This window comes from Amborella trichopoda, chromosome 3 (assembly GCF_054954075.1).
Source record: "Amborella trichopoda isolate Santa Cruz 75 chromosome 3, AtrichopodaSantaCruz75HAP2 v2.0, whole genome shotgun sequence".
Taxonomy (NCBI): domain Eukaryota; kingdom Viridiplantae; phylum Streptophyta; class Magnoliopsida; order Amborellales; family Amborellaceae; genus Amborella; species Amborella trichopoda.
In genome coordinates this window covers 16473384-16488636 of record NC_142338.1, presented here as the reverse complement: position 1 = coordinate 16488636, position 15253 = coordinate 16473384, and the positions used below count along the sequence as shown (strand labels likewise).

The window sequence follows — 15253 nt, the reverse complement described above, 5'->3', positions numbered from 1 at the left end:
TTATAGTCCCAAACTTGAGTTCAGATCCTAGAGGTAACCAAACCGCAAGGCACAGCAGTCATAAAAGTTCAAAAGTCCAAGAAAATTGAGTACGACTCACTTTTATTTCCAAGAGTGAATGAAGTTTGAAGAACTTTCCAAAGTACCGAACAATTTAAGGATTAATACATAACTTCTTAATGCAAAACACAGTTGAACATACACAAAGTTTATACATAACATCAGATAATTTGAAACTCAACATGTCCACACAGCATATCTTAAGCCTCATCAGGATGTCTCCACAAGTCACTACCAGGCAATAAACATTCAGTTTTCATATTCAGATTTGTCCCTAAATTGACACGCACATGCAAAAAATTCTGTAATGTTTTTCAGCCAAAATTTATGAGAAGTTACCTATGCTGCTTAAGTTTATTACAATTACAGATATTAAATCCATCGTCGCAAGACAGAGAATGGGTAGGCCAAAGGTATACAGGGAGAAACACAACATATACATTCAATTACACAGCAGTTTAATATCATTCTAAAAGAAAACCACACAGGAATTTAAAACATGGCAAGAAAACCTCACTACAGTATGCTAAAGGAGCAAGAGACTACAGCCACTTTTCCAATCTCCTAATATGGGTTTTTACATTTCCCATTTATGTATTTCCTTTAGCTTTTATTCAGCGACTGCACCAACCTTTGTCAACATGGGCACAAGCTCCCCCTTTTTGTGCGTGGCCACGCATGCTGAAACAGTCAAGTGTATAAAACAATGGCTGACTCAATTCATGCACCCAAGAAAAAAAACAAAACAAATTTCAAGCAAAAAATAGCTAAAAGAAACTAATTTCAAGTTAATTAAAAACCAAGAAAAGGAACGACAAAAAAGCATGAGAGAAGATCTAACCGTCGCAACCGCCTACATGCTTGCCACCAATGAATACATTGGGGATGGTCCACTGTCCTGTCCATTCCTCAAGGGCGGACTGCATGTCACTTCCATCACCTGCAAAATATATCAAGTCCTTTTAATATTCTTTTCTTCGTGAGGTCCAATGAGAATTATTTATCAGTACTATATTTAACATCCCTAATTGCAATCATGTGTGGTAGAGCTCACATTAATCAACTCCGATATCCAACACAAGATCAAAAACTCAAATAAGGATTTACACAATCTTCAGTGTTCAAGTTTTACGTTCACTTTACCCAAAGAGACAAAAGTTTACGTTTCAAAGAAAATGATATGTAACATGCTATTAGCTGGTTACACATGCATGTTAATGTAAATGGGTATACCAAGACCATAGGTAAGAATAACAGGTGCAACAATTTTGGAAAAGCAATACAGGTACATTGAGGCATAAATGCCAAAATATAAAATCATTGATACATCAATAAAAAACACATCAAACATACAACAATATTTACGCATTATAAACCACGTATCATTAGGTTTATAGTTATTTACATACTTACATATTCATGTCGAAAGAATATTGTTTATCATCAATGATCAAAAGACAACAGTCATGCTTAGAAACCAAAACTTCCTCTCCCAACTTTTATCGCTTTTTCTCTTGCATCATCTTTTAACCCTTTGCTTTTAAGGTATCATCTTCTAATCAATTGCCCCATCTCTATTTTTTTTTATGTTTTCCTCACTGGCAGTCGTAATAGTTGCCAACGAACGGTATTTAAGGTCCATGTAGAAAGGGAAATCAGCTTATACAGGAAAAACACCATGAAGTTCAAGGTGGAATTTCATCTTGTCAAGGTCCACACCGTTAATTAAAGGTACATCAAGGATGAAGAATCAATCCAAAAATAATCCATCATTACTTTCTGCAATTACCACCGGTTTTCGTCATAAGCTGGTTGAACCCACAAGGGTCATTGAATTATAATTACGATGCTTCTGGAAACATGTGAAATTCACTGCACTCAATGCATAACGTTAGAAGGCAGTAAAATCAGAAGACTGGATCAGCTAGAGCTAGCAAAAAGCTTTAAATTATTAGAATTTACTAATTTTAGATGCTAAGCAACTTGGAAGCGGTTGTCGCCAAGGCTTTAATAGATATTTTCACAATTAAACATATGAAGAGAAAGCAGTTTCCTAGAATTGAGTACTGAAGCACCTTGAAGGAATCTACTTAGAATTGGGTACTGAAGCACCTTGAAGGAATCTACTAGAGTTGAGTGCAGAAGCACCTTGAAAGAATAAGGTAATACTTTTGTTTGTCCCCTCCCTGAAAGAGATGGGTGTTCCATATGAGAGTTCCCTTCATTAACTTTCAAGGATCCATTTTCTAGGATTCTTCATAGGTGTTAAGATTGAGAGAGATGAGAGAAAGTAATATTCAAGCAGAAGATAAAGTATATATGTCTTTGCACTCTATACAAATTGTGGGGCAATGTGCCATATATATACACAGATCCCGATGGAAGTTACAATACTGATAGGTCAACATGTATAGCAATTATAGTAGGAAATCACCCAAATATGACGACTGTTACAATAGGAAAATCACCCAAATAAGATAATAGTTTTAATAAGAAAAATACCTAAGTATGGTAGAATACTATATACCTTATCAACACATGCACGTTTCCATAATGAGCATGATATCCATGATGGCTATTGGCATGTTCCTTTAATGGGTGTAGGCCCCATAATGGTCACTACAGTTCCCCTCAAGCTAAAGAGCATATATATCATAGATTTCAATATGCCAAAGTATCCATTAGTCGAACTTGATTAGAGACCTCGGTAAGTACGTTTGCCAATTTGATTCTTGGAGCAAACAAATGGAGTACATATCGTCTTTAATGTAAAGTGGAATGAGATGGTCGACTGTATTAAGAAAGTGGCAAAAGAAGTTTTAGGAGAAACTAGAGGGAAAAGAAATTTATCCAAAGAAACCTGGTGGTGGAGTGAGAAGGTTCAGAAGGCTATTAGTGACCATATTATAAAGCTTGGTAATGTAACAGAAATGATGAAACTTCGAAGAATAGGAAAATGATAAGAAAAATGCTAAGAAAATAGTACGGCTGAACTTAAAGCATATGATAATCTATACAATAAACTGGGGACAAGAGAAGGTGAAAAGAAGTCTTCAAACTAGCAAAAATGAGTGAGAAGTGTAGTGATCTAGATCACATTAGATGCATTAAAGTGAGGGTCAGAGGATGCTGGTGAAAGATGGCGAGATCAATAACAGGTGAAGAATTTATTTTCAAAAATTGTAAAATAACAAACACTATGGGAACACAATGTTAGGAGGAACATAAATGAGGGCGGAGGTCAAAGTTACATTCGCAGGATTAGAATATCTGAAGTGAAAGAAGGTTTAAGAAAGATGAAGATAGGATTGGCATACATTGGCTTACCAAGTTGTTCAATAATAAAGTGTGTTGAGAATAGAGAAAATGCCAAACAAATGGCGGAAAAGTATTGTGGTACCTATTTACAAGACCAAAGAAGACAGAGAATTGTACGAACTGTCGAGGGATTAAACTTATGAGCCACACTATGAAGCTATGGGAGAGTGTGGTTGAGCAATGACTCAGGCATGAATTGAGTATATCAGAAAATCAGTTTGGTTTTATGCTAGAGGTTCCACTATCGAAGTCATTTTTTACCTAGGCAACTAATTGAAAAGTTAAGGGTGAAGGAACAGACCTCCACATGGTCTTTATTGATTTGGAGAAAGCACACGATAGGGTACCTAGATATTTAATTTAGCAGGTGTTGCAAAAGAAAGGAGTCACCAGAGGTTATATTGACATTGTGATAGATATGTACGAGAGAGTGCTAACTAGTGTGTGGACAACTAGTGGAGAGACAAGTTCTCAATGACAATGGGCTTACATCAAGGGTCAACGCTGAACCCATATCTCTTTGTTTTGGCTATGGACGAGTTAACAGGCACCTACAAGTTTTTGCAGAAGACATAGTTTTGATTGATAAGACTAGAGGCGACATCAATGCAAAGTAAGAATGTTGGAAGGATGCTCTAGAATCTAATGGTTTTAAAATTAGCCGGACTACGACGGAATATATGAAATGCAAATTTAGTAATAAAAGGAGTAGAAACGAGGAAGTAGTTAAGATTGATGGTCGAGAAATACTTAAGAGAGATCGTTTTTTATATCTAGGGTTGATAATTCAAGAGAATAAAGATATTGAGGAAGATATCACAAATAAAATTAGAGCTAGGTGGGCAAAGTGGAGATGCACATCCGGAGTTTTATGTGATCATTGCATACCATTGAGACTGAAGGGGAAGTTTTATAAGACGGTTGTAAGACCAGCCATGCTTTATGGGATGGAATGTTAAGCGGTCAAGAAACAACATATCTCTAGGATGAACATAGCTGAGATGAGGATATTGACATGGATAAGTGGAAAGGCAAGAAAGGATAGAATTCAGAATGAATACATAAGAGGGAACTTAGGTATGTCTTCAAAAGGTGATAAGATGAGGGAAAGTAGACTTAGGTGGGCTAGACATATGCAGCGTAGACCTAATACAACACTAGTTAGGAGGCACGATTTGGTTCAAGTGAAATGCTCTAAAAGGGCAAAGGGAAGGCCCAAAAGGATATGGATAGATGTAGTGAGAAAAGATATGGTGACTTTTGGTCTTACTAAAGGTATGGCCTTTGATAGAGAAGAATGGAAAAACATGACTCATGTCGCCTACCCCCAAATAATTGAGATAAGCTTTGCATGATGATGACAATGGTCTTTGAAGTGACCTTTTCCCTAACGAAGTGACAGTCGGCCTCAATACGCTCAGTCCTTTCATGGAATACAAGATTTGAGGCAATATAAATTGCCGCTTGATTATTACAACATAGAGCAATATGAGTTGACACATTAACACCTATCTCTTGAAGAAGAGAACATAGCCAAATTATTTCACATGTAGAACTTGCTATTGCTCGATATTTGGCTTCTGCTGAAGATCAAGCTATGACACTCTGTTTCTTACTCTTCCAAGTGGCTAAATTACCACCGGTTGTCATAAAGTAGCCACTGGTACCTTGTCAATCAAGGGAACACCTGGCCAATTTGAATCGCAAGAACCTTGTACATCAAGGCAACCATGACTAGTATAAAGTATCCCTCTCCCTAGAGCATATTTAAATATCGTAAAATTGTGATAAGCACTTCCAAATGGAGGGAGCATGGTGCATGCATAATCTACCATGCACCATTTACAACATATGCAATGTCTAGCCATGTGACAACCAAATAAATAAGTCTCCCCACTAATTTCTGATATAGACCAGGATTCCTCAAGGGCTCTAACTGCTGATCATACAATTAGTGATAAACACCTATGTGAGATTCTACTAGTTTGGCTCCAAGCATTCATGTGTCATTGAGGAGATCAAGAGTATACTTTCTTTGTGACAAAAAAAATCCTCGTCTAGACCTAGCCAACTCTATTCCAAAGAAGCATTTCAATGGACAAAGATCTTTGATGTCAGAAACATCCCTAAAAAAGTGTTTCACTTTTTGAATCTCATGATCAGTATTTCTTGTGAGCACTATATCATCCACACAGACTATCAATATTGTGGTAGAATAAGAATCTCTTTTAATAAACACTGAATGATCAGAAACACTTCTCTCAAATCCGAACAAACATATTGCCATACTTAATTTTTTGAACCAAGCCCAAGGTGATTGTTTCAATCCATATATAGAATGATTGTTTCATATAGATTTCATAAACTTGTAGACATTCCCTTTCTCCCCCTAAGAATAAAATCCTGGTGGTAAAGCCATATACACGTCCTCTTGCAGATTCCATGCAAAAAGGCATTCACTACATCTAATTGGTGGAGTGGCCATTTCATATCTATTGCAATAGATAAAAGTACACGAACTGATTTCAATTTTTCTACAAGAGCAAAAGACTCATTATAGTCAACCCCATATAACTATGTAAAACCCTTAGCCTCCAGATGAACTTTGCATCTCTCAAGTGAACCATCTAGTTTGTGCTTCATGATATACACCCACCTACACCCTACCACATTCTATCCTTCTGGCAGATCAATTACATCCCAAGTTTGTTGCTTCTCTAAGGCAATCATTTCCTCAATCATGGATGTTTGTCACTGTGGATCAACCAATGCATTTGCAACTTTAGTGGGAATAGGAAAAGAGGAAATAGAGCAAAGGTACATAGGAAAGGAAGGTGAAAGTGAAGCAATAGAAAAACTTACTAATAGGATGAGAAGTACAAGTCATTTTTTCTTTCATTAATGCAATAGGTAAAGTGAGTTCAGAAGATATAGGGGTAGGAGAAGAAGTACCTAACAAGGCAACGAGTTGGGTTGATCTTTTATATCAAACTTTCCCTTGTTCCTTTTCTAAGTGTACAAATGTAGCTCTTTCACAGTAGATTCCACCTGATCCCTGGTTGGATTACTTGAACAATATGTGATCGTTGGAAAAGGAATAGGATTGTCAGGTGGCATAGTGGATATCGAATTTCTTCAGGAAGGAAAGTAGGGTATATTCTTAAATAAGGTAACATCCTATGAGACATTTTTCATTTTAGTTTCTTAAAGTTCGAGCATCCTAGGAACACCCATCTAGTAGATTGAAGTCCTGATTTATTCCTAGCTGATCCAAGGTATGCACAGAGCAGACACAACCAAAGGTTTTTTATGGAAGAGAAAATAGAGGAAGTGCATGGTGGAGAAGTTTGAAAGGATATGCATTATCTAGAATAGGTGTAGGCATATTATTGATCATATAGGCAGCAATAAGAACTACTTCATCCTAGGAACCTTCATTTCTATTAAGATTCCTTTCACCAATTCTAAGAAGTGTCTATTTTTCCGTTTTCCACACTGCTCTATTGTGGTGTATAGAAACCTGATGTTTGAGTTTTATATATCATGTTCAAGAAAATAATTCATTAGTCCATTGTATAGATACTTTCTCCCATTATTAGAACGGAAAATTTTTATATGGATCTCAAACTGGGTCCAAACCATTTTATGAAATATTTTACCTATTGAAAGTACTTCATCTCTATTTTTCAAGATAGATCCAAGTTTAATGAGAGTAGTCATCGATAAATGAGATAAAATACAGACATCTAAATACAAAAATAAATGGAGCAGGCCCCCAAACATCAAAAATGAACAAGATGGAATGGCTTCGAACTTTTGTTTTCACTAGAAGAAAAGACGGTTCTACAAAGTTTAGACAATTGACGAGCCTCACATTGTAAGTGAGGAACATTCAAAGAAACAAACTTATATGAAGATAGTAATTTTAAAGATTTCAAAGACCTATGGTCTAAGCAAGTGTGCCACAGGAGGACTTGCTCATGACTTCTAGACTCAGAGTTGAGAGCAGTAGCAGTGCATCCCATGTTGAACAAGTATTGCCCGTTGTCTTCATGACCAACAGCAATCATCTTGTTCATTTTTAGGTCTTGAAAAACACAATGTGAGGGATAGAATGTGACACTACAATCAAGTTATTTTATTAGTCTGCTAAAACGGAGAGAAGATTTGAAGGAAAAGGAGGTGTGTATATTACAAAGGGTAAGGACAAGGATGATGAAAGTTTAAATGTTCCACTCCCAGAGGCATTGGTCATGGATCCATCAACAAGTTTAACTTCACTAGAAGCACGGGAAAAGGACAAATAACCAACTTTCTTACCAATCATATGATCAATAGCCCCTGAACCAAAAGAGGTGGAGTTGGAAGCAAGATTTGTAGTTGCACATGTACGTAGTTGCCACCGGTGTCTTAGAGTTGATTGAAGCCTTAAGAGAAATCAACTGGTGTTTCTAAACTTTGATGACCTAATCTTTGGGATCGGACACATTGAATTGTCGGTCTAAGGCTTCCTCCCCCTCACTCGATACAATATGAGCACATGCATTCCTTCATTCAAGTCCCAACAATGCTTTCGGGTGTGTCTCCTCTTCCCTTTTTACAAGAGAAAGTGGAGCACAATTTGGTCCTTTGGTACCCACTTTTCCTTGCTTGAAGCTTGTTGAAAAGGTCGGTCACTCATGATGGATGATTGAGCTCTATCCTCCTACAATATCCATTCTACTGGCCTCCCCCATTACATAATTATAGACTGATTCAAGTGAGGTCAGTTTGTCCTTTCCTAGAACCTATACTACTCTGAAGTTCAAAGTCAAGATGTACCCTTGCTGAGAACTCAAAGATCCTTCGTTGCTCAACCTGTATTTTAATGTCATCAACGATGGGATCAATAGGATGGTAGTGGTCTAGTTCTTCCCACTTATGACTTATTATCCCAAATTACTCATCCAAAATCATTTCCCCTTGCTGCAAATTCATTGTTTCATGATACAATTGGTAAATCGTAGCCATATCATCACATTGTCGTATGTCTTAGCTACCACCTCTCGTATATCCTTTGCAGTATTAAGAAACAACAATCCTTTGCTGACAATTAACTGTATGGAATGAAGGAGCCATGCCATTATTGTCAATTTCTCACTTCCCCATTGATCATGGGATGAATCATTTGTCGGAGGCACTTTCACTTTTCTTGTAATATAACTCAATTTTCTCTGGCTTCTTATAAACATTTTGGCATATTAAAACAATTCTATGTAGTTTGTCCCATCTAGCTTGACTGTAGTGTTGATCAACCCTATGTGGTCAGATTGACTGAGTCCCAGGGAAATATTATGCTTGATTTCTAAAAATTTCCTTCACTCCAACTTGAAACCTTAAGTTTTTTTTTTTTTAAGGTATTAATTTCTTAGTTTCAAAGTTTGCAAATATCCCCTTTTTCTGCTTTCTTTGGGCAAGAAAGATTGGGATATATTTATGTGATTTTTGTGTGGGGTGAAAAAAAAAAAAGGGTCTAGGGTTCTTCACTAGAATTGGAAATATGTAGTTGTTGGAAATGAAAAGAGTTTGGGATAAAAACTTACTTATAGGCAAGGAAAGCGAGATGATCTTGCTGGAAATATTAGGTTGTTGTTGATACACCATAGCTTCAAGCCAAAGAAGAAAGAAAAATTATGATTCTAGGGTCACTGAAAGTAATAAATAGCCTAGGGTTTTTCAAGCCCTGCTCTGACACCAGAATAAGATTGAGAGAGGAGAGAGTAATATTTGTGGTGACTATTATGGGTCCCACACCCATTAAAGAAAACTCCAGGAACCATCATGGATATTTTTTCCACTATGGAAACCTGCATGTGGTGATAATGTCTATAATATTCCATCATATTTGAGAGCTTTTCCTATTGTAATAGTTATCATATTTGGGAGATTTTCCTACTGTAACATTTACCATATTTGGGTGATTTTCCAGTTGTAATAGCTATACATGTTAACCTAGCAATATAGTAACTCCCATAGGGATCTACGTATATATAGAGCATAGTGTCCCACGATTTGTATAGAGTGCAAAGATATCTATATTTTACTCTATCTTGTGCTTGGATGTCACTCTCTCTCTTCTCTCTCAATCTTAGGTTTTGATGAAAATCAAATAGATGATTTAAGAGTAGAACCAAACATACACCACTTCTTGGGGCTTGGCTCTTCAAGTAAAACTTCTAGCATCATAGTGGATAGCTTTGTTTGGGAAAAGAAAGATAGTGTCCCTAAGAGAATCTACGCAAACCAATAGCTACACTAGGTGAGCTCATTCAAAAAGCTCAATCCTCAGGCACAACAACCTTTTGCCTGCAACAGTGAAGTCTTGGTGTGGATGGCATATGCAACACTAAGAATTGAGCAAGGCATATATCATAACACTCCTAACTAGACTATGGAGTCTTTCTATGCTCGTTGCACCCACCTACAATAAATTGGTAATTTGCTAAGGGCCTGTTTGGATTGCACCCAAACCTACGTTAAAGGTTGTTAATTGCAGCCATCAACCAGTCTTTTAGTCCTTTAGAAGCCCATATTTGGTAGGAACCACCAGCAATTAGGTTCCAACGATTAGCGCCATAAATAATTCAAGGTTATTTTATGAAAAATATTAACATGAAGCAGCAAGTTCCAGATAGAACAACTATGTGGTTATCCACGAGGGCAACCAGACCGGAGCAGAATGTGTGATCAAATGGGTGAGTTGTGCCACGAAGGATGCTTAATGCATTGTAGGAAATCTATGATATTACTGACCTGTTAATAAGGGTGGCAACGGGACAGATGGTCGGGCCAGGCCGGGCCTGGGCCAAGGCAAAAGAGGCCTGGCCCATTCCTCTTTTTTTTTTATCTTTTTGCTTTGGTTTCTTTGACTTAGCCCTACCTGGCCCGGCCCAGGTACGACCAGGGCCAAGCTTGGGCTGGCCCTAAGGGGAATAGGGCCGGGGGAGAACCAAGGCTAGCCCAGCCCAGGCCTGGCATGTTGCCAGCCCTACTTGTTAGCAGTGCCCTTTTGTCATCCCCCTGGAGCAGTCAATGGGATTGCCAACCTACCCTATTATTTGAGTCGCACTCTAGGTATCCCTTTGACTCAACCATTGTATCACATTTGCCTATGAATTAATAAAATTTTGCATTTAACACATGTCTCCCTAATTTAAGCCCACCCTACAAAAAATAAAGTCCCCTGCCTTTTCGACGGTATCATACAAACCCATGTTCTTTCTTTCTCATTAAGCCCCTTACAAGATCAAGCCTCCCTCCCTCCCCTATAAAGGACTCTCTCTATAAAGGACTCTCTCTATCTATATAAAGGAGACTTTTACTCATTTAAGAGAAGTATACCTTCTCTCAACCAACATTATCTTCTCTCTCTCCCTTCTCTTGCAAGCAAACTTCTGCTTCTCCAGTGGATTTTTCACTTTTTAAGAGAACTAAATGGCAGTTGGGTTTTCGCTGGTTCACTATGTAATTAAAGTTTCTTCAGAGGTGGGTTTTGTTTCCTTCTCTGGTTTGAAAGTGATTTAGAAGTGGGTTCAAACATAATTGGTAAAGGAATCTAGAATGTTGTTAGAGGCGGTTTTAGTTGAGGGTCTTAATTTTGGGAGATGTATAGACTGCAATCTAGCTTATGATTACACATTTTTTTGTTCTGTGTTTTTTTTGGGCATTTCTCGTTTATTAAGTTCATTATATTTCTTCAAGTTTAGGCCATTTTGTGAAATTTCATATGATTTGGTAATTTAGGTTCGACTTGAGTCTTGAAGTTGAGAAAAAATGTTCGTGTGAAATTGTTTCTTCTTCTCCTTTTTATTTTTTGTAGTCTCTTGGAAGGATGGGAAGAAGATCGAATTCAATGCACATATATGATCAAACGACCATTTTTCCTTGGAATCTTCTAAGTGGATATTTCTCATTCTTTGTGCACTGACATCTTGGTCCCAAATAGCTTTAGTATCCATAACTGGCGATTCATATGTTGAGAAAGAAAAAACAATTATTTGTATGGTCACCAAAACGGTTTTTGTATGGTGAGCTTAAATTAGCAGGAGGGATGGAAATTTCCTAAAAAAATAGGCATCACCTAATTAATATCTCCACTTAGCAAAATGAAGCCATGTTGACACACGAGTGTTGCATGCAATAAGAAACACGTATGAAAAAATTCAAGGGCGCTTGTAGTCACACTCTTGCCATAACATATGACCAGTTTCATTTTTTTCGAAGGGTTCTCCAAATATGCAACTTGTTAGGGAAAAACAATGCAACACGTCTTAGACTCGGGATAAATTTGATGAACCTTAAAAGTTCATATAAATGTCGCTGCTCAATAAGATGAGGACAAATGAACTAACAACTCACTACATATTGTCCATGGCAGCTTGAATAAGAAGTCCAAATTCCAAATCTAATACTTCAATATAAAAGTCAAATCCCAATGATACATGCTGTTTATATTAGTACTTAAGTTTTCAAAGCTCGAACATAAAGCCGTGCTACCCATTATACACGCAAATTCATGAGTGACAACATTTCTTTTGCTGAAGAAGTACCAAAAGCATAACTGATTTACATACATTTGACTGTTTGGGACCTTTGGGTACAATTGTTTATTTTTGTTGGTTAACCAGTAGAGATCTAAGCAAATGCATCGATTGATCAGAAAAGTAGGTGAATATCATTCTTGGCATATCCTCATACTTGTAAGGTTAGGCTTCAATCAGGTATTCCTATTATGCATATGTTCTCTTCTTTTGCAGATTAACTCTTTCCTCCCTCCATTCAAACCATTTCAACTCAGCCAACTTCCCGATGCTTAGTGTTGGTTCTACTCAGTAGACAAATCAAACATGTAATTAAGGGAAAAAAAAAGGCACTATTAACAAGTACTGAAATTCATTCAATCCTAGAGAGGTAAAATAATTATATAAATTCCCTTTCATTACTCAATCTAATTGAGCCCTCTCAACAGGGACTGTCTTCCTAGCCTCTTAGCTTCAAATTTCTATCTTTCAAATCCTCCTTAGAGCTTCTTGTACTTCTGTTTCAATGTCATGGTTATCACACCTCATCTAGTTACCATTCCTTTATTTATTCACCATCCTACATCCAAGAGCACTCTTCCTCAAAGGAAACGTGAAGCACTTGAGCAAAATCAAACTTGAGATAATATGCCCTTTCCTACCAGTAAGAGAGGTTAAAGTAGAATAATAAGGTCGAGGCCTTAGCATACGAACCATCAAAACAAAGAAGGCTCAATTGGCAACCAAGGGACCTATGGAAGGACCATGGGGAGAGAAAAACACAATACATCAATTGGGGACTTTCGTTTTTTCGTCTGCCTACCACGTGTTTAGTGGCATTAACATGAAATCTTGATATCATGCTATCGAATGCAGAAGGTGTCACACATTAACCACAATCCAAGTGGTTGGATAGGATCCAACATGCCCCCATTCCACGCAGATGTAAAGAGATGAGGCGCATTTCAAGTCAAAATAAAATAGAATTATTTAGGCCAGTAAATCCATGATCCAAAAGCAAGGAAATATAGTGAATAACAAAGAGAAAAGAAAGAAAGAAATAAGGAAAAGCAACAGACTCACTCTCCACATCCAGCTCAACGACCTTGAAGTTTGCTCCTAAATTCGACAGAAGCTGCTTCACTTGCACACAGTATGGGCAATAGGTCTTGCTGCAAAAACACATGAAACCACAGTCTTAGTAAGATCCGATACATTATGGTTTTGGTCTTTTTTTTTTCTTGCACATGTGATTTCTTACAGTTAGACCAGAACTCATAAATCCAAACTCTCCCATTGGAACAATATGCTAGCAACAAAACTGAAGCATGCTGAATGAAGGAAAGAAGTTTTGGATATTTCATCTGGAAATATAAGCAACAATAACATTAATCGAGATAAAAGATTGAACAAATTGTATATAACAAATTAAATAAAAATATATCTATTTGTGGTTTAAGAGAAGAATTTGGGAAAATAATATAAATTGAATTCTTTGAAGAGAATCAAGAATGCAAATTCTTTGAGGTAATGAAAAACTAGAGTTGGAAAATTAAAGAAAGTGTAGCGAAAAACCAACTTTGAAGTAGCTTGAAGCGGAATACAGGAAGCAAAATACAGGTACAAAATTAATATTGGCTCAGAAAAATTAAAACCAAAGAAACAACTTTAAATTCTCCCCGTATTAAAACCTATTTTTCCACAATAGAACATTAAGAATCCCAATTTACCAGCTAGTCCAAAAGATATTCAATAACAAATAACTATTAACCCAATATTATTCCCAAAAAAAAAAGACGACAAGAATCATGAGTGTCACTGTTGTTCACTCATTGGAAATCCATTGGTAGATTTTAGCTAAATCATCCAGAAATTTCCAGAAAAACCCTTTGAATATGATAACTTACCCAAGAAAAACAAAATAATCTGATTTACAATTAGGACACCAAAAAAAAAAAGAATCCCAAAATACCAGAAATTCGCAGAACCCATTGGATTAATTACAATAATTACATATACAGCCCAAAAAGGATCCAAATCCACTACGAAAATCACATTGAACCGCTCAAATTGCCTAATTGCATCAAAAGAAAACCCCAACAATCCCAAAAGAAAAGGAAACCTAAAATCAAAAGAAAACAGATCATAAAAATAGGATTATGAAAACAGAGTTACCTAAAAACAACAACTGGGTTGGAAGAGACGATCTCCTTTGCCTTTGAAACAGCCATTGCAACGCCTTCTGAGTTTCCGCTTGTCCTGCTACTGAGAAAGCCTCCCATATAGAGAGAGACAGACGAAAGATAGGCTAATAATAGATGGGGCCGCAGTCCTCAAAGCGCGACGAATAGAAGGGGCCGCAGTCCTTAAAGCGCGCGCACAGAAGTGTGTTACGCTTGGACGCCAGACCGTATGAAGTATGAACGGACGTATCAACTATTATGATTCTATGAAGCTATAGTTGGCGGAAAAGGTCATAATAAATACACCTACAATGAGCCTATTCACTTTTGAGCCTATTCACTTTTGATTAAAGGTGGTGGCAATTAATCTTAGGCATTGAATGTTTATTCCATTTACCGGGCTCAAAGCTGAAAAGAAATTTTTCAAACTTTATGAGACATTCAAGCTACCAGATTTTATATCGCATAGTTATAAGTGACTTTCTTATACTAAAAGTAAATGTTCATTTACCTTAAAAAAATGGTAAATGACCTCATTATATATTGTGTATATTGTCTATCATGTTAATATGAAAAGTATATATTGTAATATGTGTATTTGGGAAGAGTAGATACAATATCTTATATTTATAGTAAATTGTTGTCATTTATAATTTATCTATAAAAGATAAGTATGTATATTTATATGTTTAATGGATACTGAGTCTTTTTAGAGAAACCTGAGACTCTTCACATGATATCAAAGCCAGATTCATCTTTGTTGTGTCTATTTATCATTTGAGCTCGCACCTCATATCTGAGTTATCTGTTGAATCGTGTTTTGACTATCTGATATGCCCTCTTTGTCGAGTCGTGTTGCCGAGTCGTGTTCGACTCTCTGATCTATCCTCTCTGTCGAATCATGTTTCAACTCTATGTTGAGTCGTGTTTCGACTCTTTGATTTGTCTCTATGCTGAGTTGTATTTCAATTATCTGATCTATTTGATCTCTTCCGCCTCTTTTTGTTTCTTTCGAATCCTCTGATCTGAGCCCCACTATCAAGTTGTTTCAGAACAGTCGATCAACAATCTGAGTGGGCTGTCAATAAATAAATAAAAATTTGCTTGGGTCCTATTGCTTCTGTTAAGCTTATG

The 15253-nt window shown here is 36.8% G+C and overlaps 1 protein-coding gene across 1 annotated transcript; it reads right to left on the bottom strand.

Annotated features, from left to right (window-relative positions):
- Window positions 1–384: 384 nt before the first annotated feature.
- Window positions 385–14218, bottom strand: LOC18430451 (glutaredoxin). The gene is made up of 4 exons (XM_006840600.4): window positions 14112–14218; window positions 13020–13108; window positions 902–1000; window positions 385–741 (listed from the first exon to the last, which is right to left on the bottom strand). The coding sequence occupies exons 1-4, from the start codon at window positions 14216–14218 to the stop codon at window positions 671–673; spliced, it is 366 nt and encodes a 121-aa protein (XP_006840663.1). The 3' UTR covers window positions 385–670.
- Between the last annotated feature and the right edge of the window lie 1035 nt (window positions 14219–15253).